This window comes from Stenella coeruleoalba (genome assembly GCF_951394435.1).
Source record: "Stenella coeruleoalba genome assembly, chromosome: 12".
NCBI lineage: Eukaryota > Metazoa > Chordata > Mammalia > Artiodactyla > Delphinidae > Stenella > Stenella coeruleoalba.
Window position 1 is genome coordinate 38,675,262 of NC_137158.1, and position 27,296 is coordinate 38,702,557.

Consider the following 27,296-nt stretch of genomic DNA (forward strand, 5'->3'; position numbering starts at 1 on the left):
TGAGCAGATAGCAGAAGACTGCTGCCTGACCATCGTGGGGAACCTAGTAACCTCTGGCTCTAAACTGGGCCTGGCACTCGAACAGAACATCGACAGTCAGTTCTGGAGCATGAAGTCTGACGGCAGGATCTATAGCAAGCTGAAGCCAAATTTAGTTTTAGATATCAAAGGTAAGGATCGTTTCCTTTATTTTCTTTGTTGTGTCTTCTTTAGTTAACTAAAAAGCTCTTCTTTACTTTTGAAAATGATGCATGTACTATTATTAATAGCAAGCGATCCCTTACTACGTGCCAGCCTCAATGCTATACACTGTACCTTCGTTATCTCACGTGATCTTCACAGCAGCCCCAAGAGGCCTGTGTTATCCCTCCTCCCCCCACTTTACAGCCTCCATACTGCGGCTCAGAGGAGTTAATCAGTTTGGCCACAATCTCACACCCATTAAGTGCTGAGGTGGAATCTGGACATGGGCCGACTTTAAACCATTTATTATAACAATGTTAGACTAAAATTCACAAGTTAAAAGGCTATGACCTCAGTCTGTAGAGTTGATGATTCTCAGGTACACGCATGTAAACTTTCATTGTAAAGATCTAAGACTGAAAAGGAATTAAAACAAACAACATAGCCAAAAAGATTTCAACTGAACATTTGTTCAGTGAAGTTAATCCAGAGCAAACCGATTGATGGTGCTTGGGGAAGAACAAATACATTTAGGCCAGGGGTTTCCAAACTTTATCTGCATGAGAATCCCCTGGAGGGCTTGTTAAAAAACACAGATTGCTGGGTTCCACCCTCAGAGGTTCTGATTCAGTAGGTCTGGGGTAGGGCCCAAGAATCTGCATGTCTAACAAGTTCCCAGGTAATGCCCATGCTGCCTGTCTACGAGAACTACTGATGATAATTTTAAAACAACATAAAGCAAAAAAAACTGACCTCAAGTAGACATGGGAATTCAGTGAACCTTTGTTGCTATAGACAAGCAAATGACGATGGTGTGTTTTATTCATGTCATATGGGGTAATTTTGCTTCAAATTATTAATGGAGACTTTCTGTCCCCTATCAGGAAACCAGTGTGGTTATGTTCGTCAATTTAGTGGAACCATACTATACCACACACCACTTTAAATCATGGCTAGAAAGTTGGCTCAGTTTTACCTGAGTCAGGGTTCTAGGCCAAAGCTGTCATTAAAAATTAAGACAGAGTGGTAAAGAAACAGCTGGTTTTAAACTAAATTTTGTGGAAGATGGAGAATAAGCCTGAACATTTCCATCAGGGGCTTTGGTGACTGCCCCTGGAGAAAAGTGGCCGTCACTTCTGATCTGCAGGTGGGGAGAGTGGCCAAGCCACCTAACAATGGGCTTCGAATTTACAGAGAATCTGAGGAACAGAAAAGTGCTCAGAGGCAAACTAAGTTTAGTGAGGCAAAGGCAGGGCACTACATGTAGGGAGCACCACTAAGCAATATCACTCCAGGCTGGATGGGGCCCAAAGTCGTACAGCGTATAAAGTACCAGCAGGAGACAAATGCACTGTAGGCTGGCACGACAGATCTGTCCACAAGTAAGATACCCATTGTATAGATGATCCACCGGAGGTTCAGACTGTTAAGAGTCACTATCATTCTATTCTTACTTTGAACAACTTGTTAAACTGGAGCTCCTCAGTCTATACAAGATAGAGTTTGAAAACCTCCAGAGAAGCCAAAGGAGTGTGACTAGACTGAATTGGAAACATGGATTTTGGGGAAAATACGGACTCATGTTTCTTACAGATGTGATCAGCTTCCTATGTCCAGGGTTAAGGTCACTGTAATCTTTACGAGCTAGTCTCTTAGAGCATTCCTTTTATTCTTTCAACATGTATTTATTGGGTACCCAATATGTGACAGGCTCTGTGCCACACACTGGGGGTATCAAACTGAAAGGAAAAAAAAAAGACAGTACCTTGGCTTCAGAGCGCTTACATTCTGGAAGCTCCAAGGATATGGGATTTTCCCCCACTTGCTACCCTGGCAGTTGACCAGGAGTAAGGATTCCTGGCTTTCTAGTCTTCGACTCTGAAAAGGACTGTGGGACTTCAGGAGCCTCCTCCTTAGGGCTTCGCTTGAAAGCTCCAAGATCACTTCCTAAAATGCAATATAAATTAGTCCAGTGCCTTTGGAATAAGGCTACTGTTCTGTATGTTTGTGAACTCTCAGTATATCGAGTATGGTAGCTACAGTAATCACTTGTTAAACTAGTTTAAATGTCTCAGAATGTGGGAGAATGATGCCATCTTGTGGACAAGAGAGAGTAGGGCCACACATCCCACATACTGTGCAAGGGGGATAGAAATACATCCCTCAATAGGAGACTGTGACTTTCACTGGCTACAACTGTTGACCATTTGTTACCTACTAATATTACCATAAGGTTTATTTCTTTTATCTCCTGGTGTTTTGGTAGACATCCGTGTATTATTCCAGACCAAAGACATTATAACAACAGTATAAGCTAGTTCACACTCACTTTAAAAAAGTCTGTGAGGATTTTAATCCTCCCCAAAGGCAAAGAATGAATCAGATTATTTCTCAAGAACTTTCTAGTCATCATGACTCTAATTAGAATTATGATGTAATATACACAGAAGGTATGTTTAAGATACTATAATCTTGAAGAATGAAAAAAGACATTGTGACCTTAAGATAATATTTGCTGAAATCTCAAGTGGAGTGGAGTGTGTTGTGTCTCAGTGGAGATGGTGGGGTTTGTGATAGTGGTGACTTTTTTTTCCAGACTTAAGCATAAAATGCCCAGGGCACCTTGCCTTCGTATTCTATACCTAGCTGTGCAGAGGCTCTTAGTTATCATGATGATTAACCAATTTCTTAGAAGAGGGGCATGCATAAGAGATGATTTCCCTATCAAAATCTATTGTGTAAGTTTTCAGACCTTTTGGATGTTTTGTAAATGCTTTAAAAGAGAATACGAACATTTAATTCCTCTTGGCCTGAGGCTGCAGTATGATTTCAATACCAGTCGCACTTACCCCAGCGAGTTGAACAGATTTTAATTTTGATGGAGTCCTTGGTGCTATGACGTTGGTACAGAGGCTTATGCTGAAAAGGATAAGGTATCTGTTTACTCCACACTGGAAAAAAAAATCACATGGCCCTTTCTTTTGTTAATGATAGTTCTCCATTGAAAGAAGAGGCCATAAGGCTAAAGAATCTGAAATATCTAGTAGGCACCCTTGGAAAAAAATATTCCGGTGAAAGGGAAACCATACTAGCTTTACAGTCTGATGGAACGCAGCATGTTCAATGCTATGAATTTTTATACACCACAGCCTGTGCGTTCCCAGAAGTGGGAGTGCTGCCCTGCCTATACTTCTGGGTGTCACTCAGACCTCCCCTTTGACCTAATACAACTATTTTTCATTGTTCATGCAAAATTTGTTCCGATGACTATTCTACTCAGGCCTGCCTGCTTATTTTGCTGGTATCTCAAATCCACAATCCCACACTGAATATTTGTCACAATCTCTTTACTCCTTTTCCCATTTCTAGATTCTGCCCCCGCCCCCCGCCGGTGCCATATGATGGGGCTTTTTAACACATCGCCCCCCGGAGGCTGGAGCCTCTCAGCCCTCCGTGCGTTTCTGGGCTCTTCGAGGCACATAGTTTTACACTTTGCTTGCTCTTGTTACATCGGTGTTGTGATAAACTGTGTCTGCTACAGCCTCTTCACGTGGGCATGTTTCCTTCTATCGTTTTCCTCTTCTGTCTTTCAGGGGGTACACAGTATGATCAAAATCACCTTATCCTCAACAGTGTCAGCAAAGAGAAGTCAACGCAAGTGTGGGAAGCCATGGTCCTATAGACCTGAATTAAAGAACGCAGGAGGAATATTTCTGGAGGTCTTTCAGCTACCTTATTTAAACAAACAAAAAAAAAAAGAAAAAACAAGGGCTGCAGACAGAAGCACCAAGAAGAAAGTGGACCTGCTCCTTCAACAGCTCTAAATTCTCTCTTGAATCACACCACCGTGACCAGGACAACCACTCATCTTCTCAAAAGACTGTAATCGTTTTAAACCAGTCATTTATCCTCCTCTTGTTTCATCCCTTTCATTTCTTTTCAGTAGCTGCTTAAACAGGTTGTCTTAGCAGCAAGACTATGTACAGTTTAAATTATATCCAAAGATAGAGAACAAGAACAAACTTACCGACCTTGCAGACCTACAAGTCCTGTACACTTTAAAGGGAAGGACAGAAGCTCAAGTTTGTATGGTAGGAGACTGTTCAGCATCTGAGAAGAAATAATTTATTAGGCCTGTAATTTTGGTCCTTGATCTTCTGATTTCTGGACTTAGTAATTATGCCGTACAGCAAAGTGGGGAAAGCCTTATCTAGTCAGACCTACCTTAAGCAACTAAGTATAAACAAAATGTTTCTGTTCATATTAAAAATTAGGGGACTTCCCTGGGGGCACAGTGGTTAAGAATCTGCCTGCCAATGCAGGGGACACGGGTTCGAGCCCTGGTCCAGGAAGATCCCACGTGATGCAGGGTGGCTGAGCCCGTGAGGTACAACTACTGAGCCTGCATGACACAGCTCCTGAAGCCCGTGCACCTAGAGCCCGTGCTCTGCAACAAGAGAAGCCACTGCAATGAGAAGCCCACACACCGCAACGAAGAGTAGCCCCTGCTCGCCGCAACTAGAGAAAGCCTATGCACAGCAGCAAAGACCCAACACAGCCAAAAATATAGTTTAAAAAAATTAGTAAATTGACAAAGATAGCATGTCCATGTCTGCTAACATTTATTAGCAGGATCTGGATTATTTTAACCCACTCTAGAATGTCACATGTGAGTGTTGTTTAGTGCTTTTCTTGCAGATGCTACTGAAACAGTATTACCATGACCTAATTTATGAGCCCATCCTCATCTACAGGTAGTTCTGAAGCAGCGTTACGCAGGCCTTTGCTAAACTCAGGTCTTTTAGCCCAATTTCCTGCCCCCCTGTCCGGCTGCACTGGCACGGGGCTGCCTTCCCTGTGAGGCTCCACAGCCCCGCACCTGCTGTGACTGCTGGGGGACAGCCTCAGGTCATGTACTTCTGGGAGCAGAAACGAGAGGTGTGGGGGGCTCAAGAGGATGACCAGCAATTCTCTCCAGAAAGCGAAAGAAAGGAGACTGAAGCAATCCTAGTTGGCCAAATCTCAGATCTGAGAACCCTAAGACGCAGCAAGTATTTCAGTGGGAATTGAAAATATTTAGCTGCTGATTGTACGCTCCCTGGCCTCAGTGCTGGTCATCGTTTGAACAAAACTGCTAAACATTCCTTGAATACACGCTTCCTCCTTTTGTCCTCATGTCGTTGTCCTCGTCACTGAACACTGGTGCTTGGAAGAACAAATCTTGTTTCCTTTTCAGCTACTCCGTATGTTTCCAGTTGTAAAATGTTGATCCTCTGGAGCCTGTGGTGGGCAGTGGCGGCCATCAGAGTAGTTTACCTTCAGCTTTAAGATGCTCGCACACGTCCGGCAGCAGCCGCCACGCGTCTTGTTCTTGGGTGCACAGCTCTGGCCTTAGGCCTTTGTGTGTCTCACTGCAGTAAGGTGGGGTAAGACTGTCTGTCTAGTCTGTGTTGAATTCATCTCTTGAATAAACTTGTTTGTTTCTGGTTAACCGTATTGATGAAATCTGAGAGAGTCCATTCTAGCCCTCGTAACACTTCAAAGAGGGTCAGCAGGCAGATTAGAAACAAATGTCTGATCTGGACGAGGTGGGTTTCAGAGCTGCTAGAATAACAGCAGGGGGAGATTTTTGACTACCCTCTTTCCAGACTCAGTGGTGAAGGGGCACACTCCACTTTTCTGAGTGGACATGAGGGTAAGTGAGGTCGTCCCTCGAGAGATGCCCCTCACTACCACTGGGAGGCCTCAAAGAGAAAGAGCTGAGGTTGAATTCAGAGAAGTCAAAAGTGGCTTATTCACACCTGGAAAAACATCTTGCTTTTGAGGTAAATTTGTACTGGTGAGAACAGCAATTCTAGAGAAAAACCCTCATGCAACACTACAAATGAGTGTCTATCAGGAAGAAACCAAGTAGAAGGCTACTCAGACAGGTCTACATCAGAAGCCAAATGATAGCAGCTGAGCTGCAGTAATGAGGGGATCGTGGCAGGAACTGGACACTTACCGTCAATGATCAGAGGGCACAGACTAGAGACTCAAAAGCCGCAACGGGTTTATTGGCGAGATACCTAAATGCAAGCATTTCAGGTCAAACTGGAGAACTCTGGTCCCCAATGGAATGGTGGTAATTTCCACGGAAAAGTCCCCAGAGAAGCACGTTTCCGTTGCCGAAAGAGGACTAGCCTTATGCAAAAAAGTAAGTGTTTTAAAAAGTTACAAACTTTACATCACATTTCATTTTCTAAAAGCGTAAACAACCAAATCGCTGGCGAGATTTTTACATATGACCCTAAGAGATTCAGAACTCAGGGCTGTTATGACCGCACACTGGAGCAGATGGAATAAAAATCAAAGGAAACTTTGGCCAGTGGGAAAAGTGCTCACTATGACCCTAAGAAGGAATTAGCTTTAAGTAAGCTCTTCATGCTGCCATCCCTCCACATGCTGAAAGTTCTAATCTCTCACAATTGTTAAGATGATAAAACAGAGTTTGAGCTACTGGAACAGAAGGTGCCGCCACAATTTGCAAATCTGCTGTGAAAGAACAGCTTGAAAAAAACAATAGGCGATTTTCAGCAACTTTATAGACAAGTCCAAGTGCAGAGATGTTCATATCTTGTCCCTGCTTACGTGTGTATCCCCTGCGCTTGGCATGGAGGAGCTCGGCGGACAGTGCGCAGCCGCGTCGGGGTAGGTGACGCGAGAACGCTCTGGGCAGAGCAAGGCGATGACAGAGGGTGGGGCTGTGGCTATAAAATCAGTCTCTGCTCAGCTCAGCAGACAGGAAATGACTGGCAGAAACGTGTGCGTGCTAAATTTATTTCATGGAACTTCTAGTCTAAGCTGGAAAGGGACGGCTGGAAAAGAGTCGGGGCCTACAGGCACTCACCAAATAAGAGCCCACAGGCACCAAACTGAGTGTTTATTTAAACGACACTGACGACAGTCTTTCCTCGCGCGTGTCCTCTTTCTACCTTCAGGAAGGCTTCTGGAACTTTAGAAAACGGAAAGGTTTTCTCAATAACTGGCTGAATCTGTAAAACACAAGAAAGGTTGACGAGCAGGTGAGAAGAGCCGCGTGGGTCAAGTCGGGTGACGTCGGTGGTTGGTTGCGTCGCGTGGCCAGCCCGGGCGGGCCTCTCTCCAGTCTGCGTGGTGCCCCCGGGTCAGGAACTCAAGGCGGGCCGGCAAGACGGCTGCCCCCCGGCTTCTCCTGCCTCTTCCCGTCTCCGGTGTAAGGGAGCCCAGCCTGACCAGTAACCCTCCTCCGGCTCCACGCCGGGCGCCTCGCTCCCCTGTTCAGGGCCCTTCCACGGCGCCCGAGGCCAGCATCCCAAGGCCACTACCGTTCCAACCTCCACCCTCCGTGGACCCCGCGTTCCCAAAATGGCCTAGCTGCCATTGTCTGAGCGTGAGGTGTGTGCCCCTCTGCGACGTCTGCCGGGCGCCCGGCCCGGCCCCAACCCGAGCCTGCGGTGCGTCCTCTCCTTGAACCACCGCAGAGCCTGTGTGGCCCTCCTCATAGACGGCCCGCTACAGCCCAGTGCCCGTCTCAGCCACGCCGTCCTGCGTGGTAAACGCCAAAGAAGGCGTCCCAGGGTTCTCGCTGCGTGTGTCCCCGTGGCCCCTCACAGGCAGTGCACAGAAGAGGAACAGATTGTTTCCATTTGTTGAATGTCTGGCCCGTCTACTCAGTCAAAGCTTAGCGCACCTGTGGGCTAGTCACCTCTTGTATCCGCCCCCCAACACCCAGCACAATGCTAGGCACACAGCAGGAGCTTAATAAGTGTCACTTAGGTGAAAACCAGTAAGATAACTGGGAAGCGAGAGTCTTGCGTGGGCTCTGTGGCCCTTCCCTGGCTGCAGCTGCCCTAGGGGCTTTGCTAAGCCACACGGCAGCTGGGTGGAACTTACAGGAACGCCAGCTCAGCCAGCGCATAAAGGCTTGAGTGCTGCCGGTTCTTTTTACTGTAGTGTTAGTACTGCCAGCAACCTCCTTTGAAACTAGGACCAGTTAGCGCCCTCCCCCTATGCACGAATCCAACTGAACTCATCCTTTTCAAAACTTCAAGCAAAAATCAGTAACTATCCACTGGCTCTTTCCACAGGCAGGTGTAAGTTGTCAGAAGGCATAAGCCTACGTCTCGCAACCCTCTCCCTTTACAAGAGGAAGAAGTACGTGCTTTTGTGCTCGCATGCACCCGACAGACCTTGCTCTTGTGTGAATTTCACAGCCCTGCCACCAGAGAGCATCTCGGACTCCAAAAGTTCCCTTCTCCAGAGTTGAAAATTCTTTTGTACCCACAAACCACGATAAGCTCATAGAAGTCACAGCACACACTGTGCTCACTGTGTGCCAGGCACTCTTCTAAGTGCTCTGTATCATTTACTTCATTTAACCCCTACAACCACCTTATGAGGTAGGTACTATTATTCCCCTTTTACAGATGAATAAATTAAGGCGCAGAGTTAAGTAAGTTGCCCAACGTCCCATAACTGCTAAGCGGCAGAGCAGGATTCAAGCTGGCGCCAGAGTCTGTGCTCTCTCCACTGCGCACTGAGCCTTTCATACATCAGCAGCTGCTTTCCACATCTACTCCTGAAATCTTAAGGGGAGGGAAAGGTAGCCAAGGATTATGACGATTCATCACAGCCTGCATCTTGGGTGGCCTGCCTCATGCTAACAGACTGCGCCACCTGAGGATCCAGTCTCCAGGCCACCAGGATAGCAGTTGCGTGGTCCATAGGCCACCACTCCCACCTGCACCTGTGGACGACATCACTGACGAATAATCGTGGCACTCTCCAGCAAGCTGAGGGTGACCTCAACCTCCCCCAGCATGGTGGCCGCTGTGAACGGAACAGATCTGAGCTGGCTTGTTAGAGGAAATCAGCTTGCCTTGCCTGGTAAAGGAGTGGAATGCACCCAAGTTGTTCCCTGCATGTCCCACCCAAAACCTCCCGAACCCGTCCCTCTCCTTCAAGCTGCTGGGACACTGCTTTCTGGATGCTGATTACTTGAAAAGGAATCACCTGAATGCATGTTTAAAATGCAGAGTCCTTGGTCTCCAGTTAGAACAACTAAATCAGGATCTCTAGGGGTGGAGGTGAGTTTTCTGCACATCAGGGAGGGAATCACTGCAGCCTTTTGCCTTATGCTTAGGGTTCCTGACTTGTGTCCTGCACATTCACCCACTCCACAGAGACTGTCTGCCCTCTAAGTTTCAGGCACTGACGCAGGGCAGGCACACAAAGCAGGCACCAGAGAGAGACATCGAGAAAAGAAAGGAGGCAGGAACACCCATTCGTTGTCACTGAGCACCGGACACCAGCAGCGCGGCATTACGAGAGGTCACAAGGGAACCGGAATCCACCTGCTCCGCCCAGGATGAGCGGCCCGCCCACCTAGCTCCGCCCACTCTAGAACCTGACCGGAGAGACAGACCCTGAACTGATGACCCAGGCAGCCCACAGCGACGGCACACTTTAATCTGGCTGGTCAGGCCTATTGTGGCGGATAATCCCACAGGGCTGACTGTAGCATAACGGGCATTCAGTTCTTCCCGTAAGTGACAATGAAAAAGAGGCTTTCAATTAACAGGCAGGCAAAAGCCACCGTTGGCTGAATATATGACAGCAAACAGAGATTAACGGGATAATGAGGCAGTGTCTACACACAGCCTCACGTCAGACCTGGAATGCTTGTTTGCTATGGACAAAGGGATCAGAGCAAAAATCCAGAGAGGGGAAAGAAAGGTTACTCACGGTGAGGTGGGGACATTATGTGATGACACTGCTGTAGTCTGGCCGGCTCAGGGAGTCCTGGTATAAAGCGGCGGGCTTGATACCACACTCGAGGGCGACACGGACGCGCGGGGCACACAGCTGACCGGGAGTCCACAGCGGCAGCGTTCATCCCAGTCTCAGACCCAAATTCAGGCTCTCTGATTGTCCTTTCCCTTCCTAAACAAAGGCTGCACAAAACCAGGCCCCGGGGTTTGGCACCTGCTGCCTGACATCCCTCCCGTGAGAACAGGGACCATGGGAACCTCAACCTCCCTGGTGTGGCCTCAGACGGGCAAGCCTCCCTGCTTCTCAGGCAGAAACCCTCTCAGCACAGGAGCTTCGGAGAGCTGGTGGAGAGAGGATGGCACCCAGGCAGACACGGTGGCCTGCAGAGAGGTTCTCCCTCCATCCCCACTTCCCCGCGCAAATCACAGAACAGTAGAGCTTAAAGCAGGGGAGCCTCTGAGCCAGCCTGTTGGATAGATTAGGAAACTGAAGCGCAGGTGTTTACATGCTAAGTGCAAGGTCAGAGCTCTTAGCAGAGGAGCAGACTTAGGGTCCCAGACACCCGATGTCATCACTGCATGGCATGGGGGTGTTTTGGGGAGGTAAGCCCAAATCTGTCACCTCTTCCCCAGACCCTCAGCCGCAGCCTCCACAGGGCACAGAAACTGATCTCAGAGCGGGGGCGGGGGGAGTTCGAGGAGACAGATGCCGATGACAGAGATCCAGGGAGACCTAAAGGCCCCTGGCAATCCCTGTCCTCACGCCTGTGGACAGGCCCCGCGCAGGGTGGCAGGACACAGTGCCAGCACCCCCTCTCGGATAGGCGTGGCCCTGAGCTCTGCCACAGGATCAGTATTTCCTGGGGCGGGACAAAGGGGCAGAAGGGGGCTTAAACCAAGCAGATATGAAGAAGGAAAAGGTGGGCTTTGCTCAGACTTGCTATTTCTGAACTTCCTGGCCCCAGATGGAAAACTCAAGGCTGGAAGATAGGAGGTGCGATTGAGCTGGGGGAGGATACTCTCCAAGGCAGTAAATGTGCATCCCAGGACTTGTCCCTAGGCCCCCCTAAAAACAGGCACTTCTTCTAGCCAGAAGGTGAGGGGAGAAACTCGGCCTATGTTTACCCATAGAAGCAATTTTCAGTGGCATCTGAAAACTTCAGTAGCATCAAGGCTGTGAGGTACCTACCACATCTGGCAAGATAACACTCTCGTAGTGGTCCCAGGGATTCAGTGCCTAGCCGTTACATTTTTTCTATGGGAGAAAAAATCCAGCTGCAAATAAGGAGTTCAAAGTTTTGGAATACAGTTCATTGCAAAACTAGGGCCTGGCCATCCCAAAGCGGGTCTGGGAAATCATTTGCCTCAGAACTTATTACACTGTCTCTAAAGCTGCACTATCCAAAATGGTTAACCTCGAGCCACACGGGGCTACTTAAATTAAATTAATCAAAAGTAAATAAAATGAAAAATTGAGTCCCTCAGTTGCACTTTCAAGTGGTCAACAGCCACATACGGCTAGTGGCTACCACACTAGACAATGCAGACAGAGAACATTTCCATCACTGCAGAAAGTTCTAGTGGACAGCACTGCTCAGGATGTAATTCAGCGTGACCAACGCATCTCTCCACACACTACTGGGCGAAGCAAAGTGCCCACTAGCCCTCACTAACTGTTTTGAATTAAATTCAAATAACTTCCACAGGAACTATTCTGATGCTGGCTAAAATAAATAAACCGAGATACATCATCGTTCAGCCGAGAAGCTTGGCTGGTCACCTAGGATCTTGAATGGACCTGTGGACTCCAAAGGCCTTAATAAGTACATGAACCACAAGTGCGTACACATGCTCAACAAGATGAAAGGGTATGAAGGAACATCTCCCTCCCATACTTGATCCTCAGCCATCTAGTTCCCCTCCTCAGGGGCAGCAACCAGTATTGCAAGTTTCTTTCATGTCTTTTTTTTTTTTAAGTGTTTTTTTTTAATAGAACTTTATTGGAGTATAATTGCTTCACAATACCATGTTAGTTTCTGTTGCACAACAAAGCGAATCAGCCATATGCATACACATGTCCCCTTATCCCCTCCCTCTTGAGCCTCCCTCCCATCCTCCCTATCCCACCCGTCTAGGTCATCACAAAGCACCGAGCTGATCTCCCTGTGCTGTGCTGCTGCTTCCCACCAGCCAGCTATTTTGCATCCGGTAGGGTATATCTGTCCATGCTACTCTCACTTCACCCCAGCTTCGCCCTCCCACCCCATGTCTTCAAGTCCACTCTCTATGTCTACCTCTTTATTCCTGCCCTGCAACTAGGTTCATCAGCACCTTTTTTTTTTTTAGATTCCACATATATGCATTAGCATATGGTATTTGTTGTTCTCTCTTACCTCACTCTGTATGACAGACTCTAGGTCCATCCACCTCACTACAAATAACTCAATTTCATTTCTTTTTATGGCTGAGTAATATTCCATTGTATATGTGTGCCCCATGCATTGTGGTAGGCACCCCACCAAAAACAGTTTGCTAAATAGTATAAAAACAGGAAATGTTTATTGTGCTTAGGAGAAAATGCCAATAAACTTCAGGCATAAGGCACAGTGTCAGTAGCAGCCCATTAACCTCATTGTGCTAATTATAAATCATTTTTTTGTTTCACCCTACTGAATCACAAAACGTCTTTGGAATGCCCAAAAAACTGATAATGTTGGGGCCCTGACAAGGAGAATCTCCATGACTGAGGGACAGGAGTCAAAGGAAGAGTCTATGAAATAACTTTTCCTACCTTTTGGATTTTGAATATTACAAATGTATTGTTCATTCCAAAGCTTAAAGTATTTTAAGAGTAGCCTCTTCTGGTTCATGGCCTCACACTGTCAAAAAACAACTCCAGCCCCTCTATCGGATACCTGCTAATTAGATTCATTAAGCAGTCAGCCAAAGGTTGGAAGGATTTCAGTGTCCTCGTCCAACTTTACAGTCTTTACTAACCACACAATGGGTAAGCAGATCTGTTCTGTTATCCTTTCCAACTTCCCAGTGTAGACAGGCAACAACCTCTCACACCCACAAAGAAGCAGGATGCCCAGCACAGCTGGCCGCTTCGTGGATCCGGTGTCACATATCAACCGCCATAGTCCCAGAGCGCTTCACTGTCAGAAATGACTCCTGAGCCCAAATAACCCTGGTGAGAAGAGAATCAAAGGCCAGAGGAACATCTCCTCCCTCACCCTTGGAGGAGGACACTTGAAGGGCATCATTATTTCTACCATGTCCTCTTTTAGCCATTCCACCAGTTATCTACCAAATTCAATAGGGACATGTACACAAACACCTCTCTTTGTTGCATAAATAGTAATTTCTAGGTAGAGAGAGCGTCACAATATTTTGAACACAAAAGAGCAATGATAAGCATGTGGACAGTCTGGAGCCGACGTCAGGACAAGTGTGGTGACTTCTGGAGGACGGGGACCTCTCTAATGATGAGGCTGCATCCCCATTCAGCACTGTGCAGAACTATGGGCCGTGTTATCTGACGATGGCTCATTTCCTTCCTCCTAGAAATAAAATAAGCATCCCTGTGGGATATGGGGAGATCCCTACAGAGAGGCACATTGCAGCCACAACAAGGCTGAGCTCCTGTCTACCCAGTACACATCAAGACTTAGAAGTCTGAGAAGAGGCAAGCAAACTTGGAACCAAAATATTTGGGAAATAGTAGTGGGCCATTTTCTATCATAAGTTCCTTGGCTGAAATAGAATAAAAAAACTAAATGCACAAAAAGCAGCCAGTAGTTCCTAAAAACATTTTTTTCCCAAACCAAAATGGAAAGATGAGATGGGCCAGCAAGGGGCAGGTGCCAACACAAGAAAACCCATTTCAAGGGGCTCTTTCCATATGGCTTAGCAAGGATCACGTGGTGTGATGCTAGACTTGCTCCAGACCCTTTCCCTGCCCAGTGTAAAATGACAAGTCAATTTAAGCTGAAGTCCTAGATCAGCTTCAAGCACGAAGAATGCAGCTTAATGGTGGGGAGGGAAAAGCACAGGACTGGGGTCAGAGGTATGAGTCCTGGTCCCACGTCTACAAATTTGAGCATGTCCCCTTATCCCTTTGAGCCAGTTTTCTCATCTATAAAATGAGAATCATTTTATCTATGACTTCATGCAACCCTCTAGGGTACATAAGCCTCTCCAATCATTTGGAGAAAAAATAATCATTATTATTTATTTTATTTATTTATTTTTTTACTTTTGGCTGAGTTGGGTCTTCGTTGCTGCCCGCAGGCTTTCTCTAGTTGCGATGAGCAGGGCCTACTCTTTGTTGTGGTGCGCGGGCTTCTCATTGTGGTGACTTCTGTTGTTGCAGAGCACAGGCTCTAGGCGCGTGGGCTCGGTAGTTGTGGCGCACGGACTTAGTTGCTCCGCGGCATGTGGGATCTTCCCGGACCAGGGCTCGAACCCATGTCCCCTGCACTGGCAGGCGGGTTCTTAACCAATGCGCCACCAGGGAAGCCCTCCCTTCATTTATAATTCCATATAATTTCTCAATAAAATCACAAATATCAGTACCAGAATATGAGTTTGCCTTCTGGGTTATTCTTCCAGAGGTGGCACGTCTGAGCCGTTAAAACCACGTAAGAAGTTAAATAGGCAGGTGGTAGCTAAGGAGTCTTTCAACTGCCATCAGCCCTAAGAGCCCTTTCGACGCCCAAAAGGGGCTGACCAGGCTCCAAGCAGTAGTCCCTCCCCACCAAGTCCGCTGCAGGACAGACTCGAATAGACAGAAACACCAACCAGCTGTCTCTACCAAAATCGCCATCAATCCTGAATCACATCCTGCCCACTGACCCTCTCAGACATACCATTTATTTGCCGACGTTATTACACTGGCCTGGGAACAGGAGACCCAGGGACCTAACTTCTAGTCCAGTTCTGTTTAGATTCCACAGTGTTTGATCTCCTTGCTCATCTGGAAATCTGCTTGCCTCCAAAGCAGCCTCACCCTCGGACTAAGCAAGCTCAAGAAGCAATTCAGCTGTAAACTCACAAGTGTGTCCCCACCTTTGTGCAACAGTTGCCTTCACGGTGCCTTCTCTTCAGGACCATTATCAAAATAGCAGCAGCCCAGCTGTAGATCCCAGCTCTGCTACCACGTAACCAAGCGTCTTTGGGAAAATCACATAAGCTCTCTGGGCCTGCCCCTCATCTGCAGACCAAAGGGGCTGCGCTAGATGGTGTACGCTCTGTCTCAAATGCAGCAGCCTATGGCTATGATTCCCATGGAGACAGAACCCGAAACACAGCACTTAAACTCGGCGTGTAAGGCAGTGTGGACATCGGCCGAGCCTACCTCTGCGGAGTTCCCATTGACTAGGCTTGCTGGGCAGGTCACCAAGGTGACAAGGGACGCCCTGGCAATACACTTACCTTTCCCGCATCCACCAGTTCTGCAATGTCATCTAGATATGGACCACTGGCCATGAAAAAAGCCCAGCGATAATGGACTCCTTGCCAGAAATGCTAAAAAGAAAACAAAACGTGTCAAATATAGGAAAGGATGAAATCTGACAAAATGCAAATTTTGGGAAAAGTATTGCCTGCATGACGAAGACAGACAAACTGCTTTCCCATTTCATGCTGCCACAATGAGCTGTACACCCAGCACCTCAGCACAGTGACTGACAGACAGTGGACGCTCCGTAAATGTTTCATAAATAAGTGAATGAACAGAGATATACCCACGTGAACTCAGGCTTCTCCCCCAGGTTGTGACTGACAAGCAAGTAAGCACAGGAAAGCTCTTCTTAAAATGACAGTCTAATCTTACACACTCATTTCTTCCCTAGAACATATGAGGGGCTGAGACCTCTAGACCTTCCCTACCAAGGTTTGAATAAAGCCCTGAGGCACCAGAAAAGAGCCTTCACCTAATCCAAGAATGCTTTAAGGGCAAAAAGGCACCAACATATGATCTTAAACAAGAAATCCAATCAAAACATTTTTTCCTGGCTCTGAGAGGAATTAAGACAGCTTTAAAGACAAAACAAAGCATAAAGTTCCTCATGTATCGTGCCTGGATCTTCCCCTATAGTTAGAGCAAGTCCCAAGCCACCTAATCTACTGTGGGGCAAAATGCCCCCTGGTGAAGACAGGCAAAAATCATACACCAAGAGGGTTCATGACCACTCTACTGCCATAGCCACTTTGATTATTATTCTTTATGTCGGAGGTAGGGTAGGCCTTTATCAAAACAGCAAGTGAGCTGAGGTTCTCAGTGATACCTCAACGACCTGCCCAACTAAACTTCATCAGACGGCAGCGACCCAGAAGCAGGTGGGGGGCCAGCCAGTACCTCCCCGCCGCCTCCCTCCCTGCACCTGCCCCAACTGCTGGGCGAGCTCAGACTTTCTCCACTGAGCTCACCGCACAATCTCAGCATGACGGTCAGCTACCACCACGGCGTGAAGCCGGCAGGTGCAGTGGAACTCCCCTGCTACTCTACCTCAGGCCTTGACAGCTGTGTTATTTAGGGCAAGCTACCACTTTCAGCCTGTTTCCCGGCCTGCAGAATGGAGGTACCACCACCCAGCTGACAGGGGGGCTGGAGGGACTAAATGAGAATGTATGTAAGGTGCATGACACATCGAAAATATTTGATAAATATTTACCTAGTGCTGAAGGTAAAGCTTACTGAGGAAAGGCTGGGGCAATGCGAATAGAGTTTGAGATTGCGGAGAGACAAACCCAAGCTGTGGTCGAGGCAGAGCTTCGCAGTGAGTGCGCCAGGAACAGCCTACTGGTTTGGCTGGGTGACCCTTATTGTCTAACCTGGAACAACTGGTAAGAGTTAAAGGGGTCACCACTGATCATTATCTCAGGACCACAGATGTAAACAGAGCCAAGCTCACCCTAGCATAGGTATGACAAGCCCCCGGAGTAGCAGGGCAGAGCCTGGGCTAACGCAAGTCTCCAGGTAGCTTGCTCTTGGCCCAGAGTGGTCTCGATATGCTGTTCAAATACTATCATTTTCTCTGCGTGTCAGAGCATGAAGGAGGTCAGGAAGCATTGGTCTAGACAACTAACTTAAAAACAAACAAACACACACAAAAAAACATTTGAAGGCTTAGGTGGCTAGACACCAGAGGCACTGGGACTGTCCCAAGCTTAGAGCAGGTCCAGTTAATTACAATCACAGAAGACCTGTTCATGTACTTCTCCATAGGGCTGGTTTTACAGACTATAATTAAAACCTTCTGATCACTGTTCAGAGTTTTAAAGAGGAACAGCGGTGGCCATAACTGCCGTATCTGTAATTCCTTTACAGCAGGCTGCCCCGTAAAGGGAAACATTTGGTCTGCAACAGCAGAATTTTTATATTCTGCTCTAAGAGGTCTGTGTAGGTTTTCCAGGCCATTACAGGAGAGAGTAAACCAAAGCAGGCAGGCATTACAATGAGGCTTTAACTGTGCACATTCTCAGAAAGACATCAGAAACTACTTAAAAGGTTTTCACGTGAGATTACCACTATCATCTTTCAAGACGGGGGAAAGGGAAACGAAGAGAGCTATGCCTGTCTTACTCTCGGAGGATAGCTCTGAAGCTTAACTTGTAAGAGGTCTCACTGCAATTCAAACTGTGAAATTTTATGGAAAACTTAAACTTATATCTTAAAGCAGGTGGGAAGCCCGAGTTTCATGAAAAGAGAAAGAAGAGACAAAGGACAGCTAAGATTCCTTCCTCCACCACAAAGCGCCCCGTGGACACTGCTGCTGGCTGCCGTCTGAACCAAGTGAAACCGAAGAACCCGGAGCACAGCGCCCGGTTTGTTCACTCCTATCACCCAGACCCAGCTCCTAAGGACTGAGCAGCAGTCTCCTCCGTCACAGCTCTCCTTCACCACCTCTAAGGACTTAGTACACAGCATTCAAGAGACCAAAGTCCTCAACTTCACCCCTCAAAAGGTTCCAAATTAATTTCGAGCATCAAGGAGAAGCTAAAGAGAATTAGCAAGCCAGTCATCTTGCAAATACATGGCAGTGCTGGCTAGGTCGACGTGACTCACAACCTTTTCACCCTTGAGGGACCTTCTACTGCCTTTTTCCTGAGCCTGGAGTATTTTGTCTAATTAAAAAAAAAGAACAATGTATATTTTCTTGTCACTTATTCCATTTCAACACTGATTCAGATTTTAAACCAATAAGCTATAATTACCAACAGTGCATAACATGAAATTATAAGCCTCTGTCACCACTGTCATGTCAGGTAGAGAGCAGACTCTGGAGCTCTGCTGTCAGTCCTGTACTAGGGCTGATCTGCACTAGTCTTGAAGGCCCACCATGCACGGGATGTGTTCAGTTGGGTGACATAGCTCCTTACGGCCCTGTTAACAAAATCAGGCTGACTAATCAAATCTTTGAAACCCCCAGAATGCCATCAATAGTTAGAGTTTCTGATTCACATGGGACATGTACTGTCAAGACAAGTTGATACAATTCCAGAAGAAGCATGATGGTTCCATTAGTCTTTGTAGGCTCACTGACGGAAGAATACAATTTCCTTCAGTTTCTTTTTAATTAATTAATTAATTTATTTTTTGGCTGAGTTGGGTCTTTGTTGTTGCACGTGGGCTTTCTCTAGTTGCGGTGAGCGGGAGCTACTTTTCATTGCAGTGCACGGGCTTCTCATTGCGGTGGCATCTCTTGTTGCGGAGCACGGGCTCTAGAGCGCAGGCTCAGTAGTTGTGGCGCACAGGCTTAGTTGCTTCACGGCATGTGGAATCTTCCCAGACCAGGGTTCAAACCCGGGTCCCCTGCATTGGCAGGTGGATTCTTAACCACTGTGCCACCAGGGAAGCCCCTTCCTTCAGGCTTTTGAAATTCAAAAAAATTCCCATGGACCTCTAAAGGTCCAAAAGCCCCAGTCTGGGAATCACTGGCATATCCCAGTGTTACTACCATGAAAACAGCCAGCTCTATGCTGTCTTAATGAAGCTTCTGCCTTCATATACAAGAGACTGTATGTATTAAGACAGTGAAACAGAGAGCCATCAGGTGCAGACAAGAAAAAAGCGGAAGGTGTATCAGATGGAATCAGGAGCGGTAATAATAGCTAATAATAAAGGTTAACATTTAACGGGACTTCCCTGGTGGCACAGTGGTTAAGAATCCGCCTGCCAATGCAGGGGACATGGGTTCGAGCCCTGGTCCGGGAAGATCCCACATGCCATGAGCAACTAAGCCCGTGCGCCACAACTACTGAGCCCGTGTGCCACAAGTACTGAAGCCTGCGCACTCCACAACAAGAGAAGCTACCGCAATGAGAAGCCCACATGCCACAACGAAGAGTAGCCCCCACTCACCGCAACTAGAGAAAGCCCTCACGCAGCAAAGACCCAACGCACCAAAAATAAATAAATAAATTTTAAAAATAAATAAATAAAGGCTAACATTTAATAAGAACGTCTTGGGTACCAGGCATTGTGCCAAGTTCTTCACATGGGTGGATTATCTCATTTAATCCTTACAACATACAGTAAGGGAGATACACCATTAGCCTCATTTCTCAGGTGAAGATGTTGAGGCTTAGTGACGCTAAGTAACTTGCACGGGGCTACACAGCTACCAAGTGGAGGCCAGAATTTGTACCCCGTCAGTACGTGACTCCAGAGCCCGGCTTGCAGCCACTGTGCTGTGCTGGCTCCTTGAGAAAAGAAACTGGCTAGGAGGAAACCAAATTCCAGAAGCCCCAGGCGCCTGCTTGCTCTCACCAACCAAGACTCTCCCCCTACCTTCAATGTCTTAGAGCCCACGGTGACGCCTGTCTGCAACATGCCATCCGCTATGCCCAACCGGTCCATGTTCAGGAGGAAAGGAGTCACCAAAGTCACGTACGTGGCTCCCGACCACTTCTTGAGAAAATTTAGAGCCCATGTTTCGGTGGATCCACCAACACTGTCGAGAATAAAATCAAACCTGGAGAGAAAGAATCAAATCAAAACATCCTGGTCAGCCTTTATCCAGGGCTCCAAGCCGCCTTCACTCCCAGAGCCGGTTAGCTACAGGGTTTGTTTCCGTGACAGCTCGCAGACAGCAGGGGGTGGATGCCCGGACAAAGGAGAAAAGGGCACACCCACTTACTGGATCTCTGGGTTTTCTCCACCGTATGTCAATGTCATTTTTTTAAATCATAAAATCATATTATTTTCAAATACTTTAAGAATGACTTAAACAAGTGGTTTTCAACCGAGGGTGATTTTGGCCCCCAGGAGACATATAAGGCAATGTCTAGAGACATTTTTAGTTGTGACGATTGGGGGAGGCGGTGGGAAGGGGGTACTGGCATCTAGAGGCGAGGGATGATGATAAACATCCTACAACGCACAGAACAGCCCCTCACAACAAAAAATTATCCACCCAAAAGGTCAGTAGTTGAGAAACTAAGGTTGTCAAGGCTGAGAAGCCCTGACTCAAGCTTTATAGAAAACTGCAAAGCTATCCATCCACTGTGAAGTCAAAGTACTCTTTCGTTCACATGAATACTTGAGAGAAAAGTGTATTAGGTTTTGACCCACACAAGTCATTTGCTTGCATTCCCTCCACAATCAGAACTGCTTGTAGAAGCATCCTCTTCACCTTATGGAATTTTCTTCTTTTGGTTTCATGCACATCAACACAAAGCAAAAGAGAAATCAACAGCCTGCTCTCAGTCTTCAGCTCTGCTCTAACATGCCAAAAAAATGCAGTCGTGATGGAATGCACAGGAGCTGACAGATATTCAGCTCCTTAAATCTAACCTAAAATTGCTATAATCGCTACATTCTACTTAAAGGGGATAAAACCCAATGAAGCTTTAAAATACTTTAGAAAATAAAGATCTGTTTAGAGAATGCATGCTTACATATTAAGCAAATTAACAGAGGAATTCCTTTTGGTAAGTCCCTTTTCCCTCCTAAATTCGTCTGGATGAACGTCAAAGCTTCTAAAACCAGCTTTGGCCAACTTTGTGGCTCTTGAGTTCTTTCATGGGACTAAAGAAGGGCAAATAAAAATTAAAAGATATGAAGTGCAGGAGAATGACCTTACTAGATGGTTATTCTCATTAGAAAAGAACAGAAAATTTCTTCTTCATGAGTTTACGTTTCTGCTTAAGTTTCTACTTTTAAGTTCCTATTTCATTCCCAAATTTTGGATAAACAAGCACGATGGCACTTAATTTAGATAAAACTTAAGGGCAGCCTGGTATTACAGAACTGGCACTGCCTGCAAAAAGAAGTCCAGAGACCAGGCTCTAGACCCAGCTCTCCCACCAATGATTAAGTGGCATGACCCTGAGCATGAAAAAAACTCCTAAATCCTCTGCCCCTTATTTTCTCGACTATAATGCCATAGAGAAGGACTGAAGGATTTCAAAGCCCTTTCCTGCTGTAAAATCCTAGGATTCAAACCCAAAAGGCTGCTGTTTGGAAGGAGGAACACATTTATTCTAGGTGGATTAAGAGGCCAACCTCCAGGCAGAAGTTACAAAGATCAATTTTAACTAAAGCGATCATTAAAAAAACAATAGCCTGCATTTGCGAGCTGGTGAGGTCCCCTGACTGGACAAGAGCAAGCAGAAGGGGCAAGGCCGCCAGGCGGAGACTCGGAGGAAGAGAGTGAGGTGCAAGGTGAGAGGCTAGCCTGGGTGCGCTCTCGCCTTCACCCATCAGGGTCTCTATTCTCTGGCAAAAGATTCCAGACATGCAAAAAACTCAAGGTGGATGGGGGGAAAGGGTGGGCCTTGGCCTGTCTCTGCTGCTATTCCTAGAAGCAGCAGAAGAGAGGTGATTGACCGAAACTACCACTATCTGGAAGCCTCGGTCCTGCCACACAGGCAGGGATCTCCTCAAGGGACAGCGTTAGTCCTCAAATGTGCCGTAGAGCGTGTTCCTGCCACAGGGGCTTTACATTGGGTGTTAGCTCCACCTGGAACAAGTGTTCCTCTCCTAGATTCCCTCGACAAGTCATTAAACAAATACACCATCCCGGGGTGGAGGGGGACACAGCAGGGAACAAGACCCCTGCCCCCAACAAAAAGAAGTCCTATCCTCCTGGCTTGCTCCCCAAAGCCTCTGCCCAAATGCCTCACTTAGAGGCATTCTTCAACCACACCATCGCAAACAGCCTCCTCCTTCTAAAACAGCCTTTCTTTCCCCCTTTCGCTGCATCAGTGTTCTTGAGAGCAGTAACCACTAGAACACAAGCCCACGAAAGGGGGCAATGTGTCTTGTTCGCCACTGCGTCTTAGCCTGTGCTTAGAACACTGCCGAGCAGGAAGGGACATTCCATAAAGAGCTCCAGGACAATGAGTGGCCGGCTGCTCCCGGCTGTACCGCCAAACATCTACTGTTGGGAGTTGGGGTGCTGGCTGAGAGTCTGGGCTGTGTCAGATAGGGGCTCCCTTTGTCTCCTTTTTTTTTTAACGCATGAAAATATACTTCTACTTAAAGTGGGCAAGAATAATTAGCTTCTGAAAACTAATTTAAAAAAGGAAAAATCCTTGAAATAGAAGCAGTAAAACAGCTTTCCAAATACTCCTCAGGCACGCTCTCTGCTGCAGCTTTGCCTGGGCTGGGTGAAGACCAGATTCCTAAGCACCTCCGTCCCTGCCCGAGCCACAGTCAGGAGGGACAGGGCCTGAGAGAATTCCTGAATCCGCTCTCACTTGGTACACTCCGTCAGACCACAGCCTGGCGTTCAGACGCACCGAGAACATCCACGGAGTCCCATTACTGATATCTATACTGCCTCTGCTTCTCTGAAACCCTCATTATGAAGCCAAAACACTAATCATGTATTTCACATACTGCTCTATGTTCTTCTTGTGGTGTCAAATGCCCCTGGAGGGAATACACTTCCAATTTTGCCTTCGGACCTATTACACACGAGCAATAAAAGGAAGTTAACTTAAAAATTGGCAAAAGGGGGCTTCCCTAGTGGCGCAGTGGTTGGGAGTCCGCCTGCCGATGCAGGGGATACGGGTTCGTGCCCCAGTCTGGGAGGATCCCGCATGCCGCGAAGCGGCTGGGCCAGTGGGCCGTGGCCGCTGGGCCTGCGCGTCCAGAGCCTGTGCTCCACAGCAGGGGAGGCCACAGCAGTGGGAGGCCCGCGTACCGCAAAAAAAAAAAAAAAAAAAAATTAGCAAAAGGCTAGGTAGGCAAAATGTCTTCCTCAGTACAAATTTCATTCCACAATCATGTTGTATTAACATCTGGAGTTAAAACAGAAACCAACCTAAATAACCTCTGGAGACATGGAGTGTTTTCGTAGATTCTTATCTAAGACTCCAACATGACAGTAAGGCCACACAACCATCTCAGGCTTGCATTATCAGCTGTCTTTGTTCCCACCTTCCCAATATGAACATTGTTTGAATACATACGGCTTTAAATATTTCAACTGCTCTTCCATATTTCCGGATTTGTAATCAATTACATCATCTGCCCCGAGCTTCCTTACAAGTTCACTGGCATCCTGAGAGCAGACTGCTGTCACATGAGCATCCCACGCTTTCATTACCTGCCCAAAAAAGGGAAAGAAAGGGGGGAGGGGAGTAGAAAAACTGAATTAAATAAAAAATAGTTGGCACCACGTATACATATATCAGGTTAATCTCTAGACAATTCTAAGTGCTCTGTCTTAACAAGAGCTAAAGGAAGCTATCTGCCAGAGACTAGTAAAATGATTAAACTTTTGTTCACTAAGAAAAATCCAAGAAATAGATCTCATTTTCCGTGGACGAGACAGTTAGTCGCCTTGCTGTCATGAAGTTATAACCAATCCAATTATAGAAGGGCTCAGTGCCTCACCAGCATCAGAAAAGACAGGAGTTGATGGCCTTAAGCTCAGCATTTTCAATGATGACAAAGGAAAATGGGGGAAAAAAAAATCATGTCCTCAGAAGATGAATATTTAAAATGCGCCCAAAACATAAAAACACAACATCTCTTCATTTGCATCTCCAGTAAGTGTTAGTATAATCTTGAGTCAGACAACTGGGTAATCAGGTACTGGGTAATAAATGAAAGGTGCTCTTAAAAAGAGGGGAAGAAGGGACTTCCCTGGTGGTCCAGTGGTAAAGAATCCATCTTGCAATGCAGGGGACACGGGGTTGATCCCTGGTCGGAGAACTAGCAATCCATGTGCCGCGGGGCAACTAGGCCCGCGCACAACTGCTGAGTTCGTACACCTCAACAAGAGAGCCCGTGAGCCGCAAACTGCGGAACACACGTGCCACAACTAGAGAGAGAAAACCGACAAGCCACAACTAGAGAGAGGCCCACAAGCCACAACTAGAGAGAGGCCCACACGCCACAACTAGAGAGAAGCCCGCGCTCTGCAAGTAAGACCCACCACAGCCAAAAAAAAAAAAAAAAAAAAAGAGGGGAAGAAAACATGGCCATTTTACTTTTTTTTTTTTTTTTTTTTTTTGCGGTACGCGGGCCTCTCACTGTTGTGGCCTCTCCCGTTGCAGAGCACAGGCTCCGGACGCGCAGGCTCAGCGGCCATGGCTCCCAGGCCCAGCCGCTCCTCGGCATGTGGGATTCTCCCGGACCGGGGCACGAACCCGTGTCCCCTGCATCAGCAGGCGGACTCTCAACCACTGCGCCACCAGGGAAGCCCCATTTTACTTTTAAAACATGCATCAGGTCCTCTCCTTTGGAGTAAAAAGACCTAAATAAATGGTTTGGAGGATTTAAAATGCAGATACCTTATATTTTAAAAATAATATATTTTAAAATAACTAGACTTAAAAAAAAAGGATTCAGGATTAAGTATCCAGAAAGCATCATGCTCCAAAATTACTACAGTTCCTTTCTATAATGACAATGTGATAGAATTAAAAGGGGGCCATCAGCAGCAGAATTTGAGAACAGTTGCTTGAAGTTCACTGAGAAATTTTCAAATGGGCAGTTACAAGTCATAACAAATCAGCTGTTTTCTCACTCCTGTCCTCAATACCAATTTCCTGAACTTCCCTAATATAAGTTGCAGAGGTTCACTAGAATATACGAGATCTGTGTTTGTTCTGTTCACTACTGAATCCCCATTCTGTGGTACACACAGATGCTGGAGATCTGTTAAAAACAAAAAACAATAAAGGATTGAAAAACTACTCACAATCTTATCTCTCACTTTTAAAAAGTAATACTGACCAGGGAATATGCCCTGGAAATCTGAGGGGAATTAAAACATTTAGGGACTGACATGATATATGATAGTTTAAGTTTATGGGCCACAAACAGAGACACTTGAGTATAATGACATGTTGCTTTCAACAGCAAGTCCCAAACTAAATTCAAATATGTGAAGAATACAATCCAAGATAACCATCCAGTATCTGTATAAAAAAAGAAACTGTCAAGGAAAAGGGAAATTGTGTTCTAAGCACCTACATTTGTGTTTTCCTTAAACAGTATTAAATCCTCAGGAAGAATCTGTCGTATCTTGAAACAGTTCAATGAATTTTTTTCCAAATTTCTAGATTTTCCTCTCCCACTTAGAACTATCTAATATCTTTGCACACTACTAAAAGGTTGTTTTACTATTTTATGTAAACTAAAACACAAGTATAAGAGACGTCCGTAAGGCAGACACCACTCAGACAGAGACAGCAAGCTGGCTGCCACTCCAAAAGCTCTTCCCTGTGCCTGGTCCCCACACAAGTCACCGTTACCCTGATATTTATAGTAATCACCTCCTTGCATTAAAAAAAAAAGGTTTTATCACCCATATATGCATTCCCTAGATACCATAGTTTAGTCTTACCTACCTACCTATCGATTTATTTGACTGTGCTGGGTCTTAACTGCAGCACTCAGGATCTTCGTTGCAACATGTGGGATCTAGTTCCCTGACCAGGGATCAAACCGGGGCCCCTGCATTGGGAGTGTGGAGTCTTAGCCACTGGACCACCAGGGAAGTCCCTATCCCCTTCACTTTCTTAAAATTTATCTGTGAAAGAATCTAGGCCATGTGACCTGCAGAGTTTTTCCCACTGGAAACTCTGGAATTTCTGATTGCACACCTGGGACAGTTCTACCTGTTACTCTGTCCTCTGTCTCTTCTGTTTCAATCCATTTAGCAAGACTATGAATAGTGTCTGGCAAAATTATAGGATGCATAGCATATCTGGTTGTTGCCCTTTTTATTATCTCAGTGGCTGTCTACTGGTGGTTGCAAAATGGTGATATTCTCTCTCCTTTTTTCATTTAGTAGTTGGAATACTTTTATAAAGAAACACCTCTCCTCATATATTAGTTTACTCAGGTGTACAGTTCATATAGAAAAGGCCAATAATTTTTTCCTTTTTTCAGTTTATAAAATAATAAATTGGTTTCCTATCATCTTCCAAAAGTGACCACTTTTTAAAAAATATCATCATGAACTCATGGATTTAAACATAGTTGAAGGATTTCAATTCACTGTAATTTATCATTATGATTACTGAATCTCAAATTGTCTTCTTTGACGATCTTTGGGAGTTTCTTCAAGTTGGCTCCCGAGTCTTTTTGACATGGCTCAACTAGTCTTTACTAACTTCCTTGCTATTAATATATTCTAGGCTCATTCTCGTACATTTTGCGCCCTAGATCTGGAATCTGCCGTTTCTCCAAGGCGCTGCATTTTTTCTGTGTGTAAGCAATGATATTTCAAGAGACAGCTTTACATACATACATATACAAAATATCTCTTGAGTTCATATTGATACTTCCAATTCAAATTCCAGACTGTCAAGCTTTTACTTAACCTCTTTTCTGTTACATCTGTATCTCCTTTCCTCCACTCCTAAAACCCTGGTTGTCAAAGACAAAGGGGATGACAGAATTAAAATATGCCATAAATACCCAACTGTTCCACTGTATATTACAACATAACAGTCTCTGAATAATAGTACTAATATCAATATGATTAATGAAAGGATTCAAATAATTTTAATATATGCTCTCTGTTCCTCCGCTTTTTAAAAACAGCTGTACTGTTTACCTTGTCAGAGCATACGGCTGTTACACACTATACTCTCTTTTTCTAAGCCCTCATTTAGTTTTAGTTCTACAGATAACTTTATATTTAACATTTACCACCAGTCCTTGGTTCGATGTCTCTCTGGCCATTTTAGTTTTCAGAAGCTCATTTTCTAGTAGATTTCTCAGAAAGGGATCAGAAGAACATATTCCCCAAGTTCTTGCATGTTATTCACAGTTCATATGCGCCCTTTAGCGTTTGGAGCCCAGTTTTGCTGTATATAAAATTCTTAGCATGTTCCTTCTCGAGCGTC

General features: G+C 46.1%; 2 protein-coding genes across 6 annotated transcripts in view; one reads left to right on the plus strand and one right to left on the minus strand.

Annotated features, from left to right (window-relative positions):
- The window catches only part of CRYBG1 (crystallin beta-gamma domain containing 1), a 205,036-nt gene extending 199,357 nt beyond the window's left edge, over positions 1-5,679 (plus strand). For all 3 annotated transcript variants that reach the window (XM_079938671.1, XM_079938672.1, XM_079938673.1), the window contains 2 exons: positions 8-170; positions 3,777-5,679. In XM_079938671.1, coding sequence (XP_079794797.1) covers positions 8-170; positions 3,777-3,865 — 252 coding nt within the window. In that variant the 3' untranslated portion in view covers positions 3,866-5,679. The remainder of the gene's footprint in view (positions 1-7; positions 171-3,776) is intronic.
- Positions 5,680-7,084: 1,405 nt separating this feature from the next.
- RTN4IP1 (reticulon 4 interacting protein 1) overlaps positions 7,085-27,296 on the minus strand; it is a 103,062-nt gene continuing 82,850 nt past the window's right edge. For all 3 annotated transcript variants that reach the window (XM_079939492.1, XM_079939491.1, XM_079939490.1), the window contains 4 exons: positions 23,400-23,536; positions 19,771-19,954; positions 15,411-15,503; positions 7,085-7,217 (listed from right to left, as the gene is read on the minus strand). In XM_079939492.1, the coding sequence (XP_079795618.1) occupies positions 7,110-7,217; positions 15,411-15,503; positions 19,771-19,954; positions 23,400-23,536 (522 nt within the window). In that variant the 3' untranslated portion in view covers positions 7,085-7,109. The remainder of the gene's footprint in view (positions 7,218-15,410; positions 15,504-19,770; positions 19,955-23,399; positions 23,537-27,296) is intronic.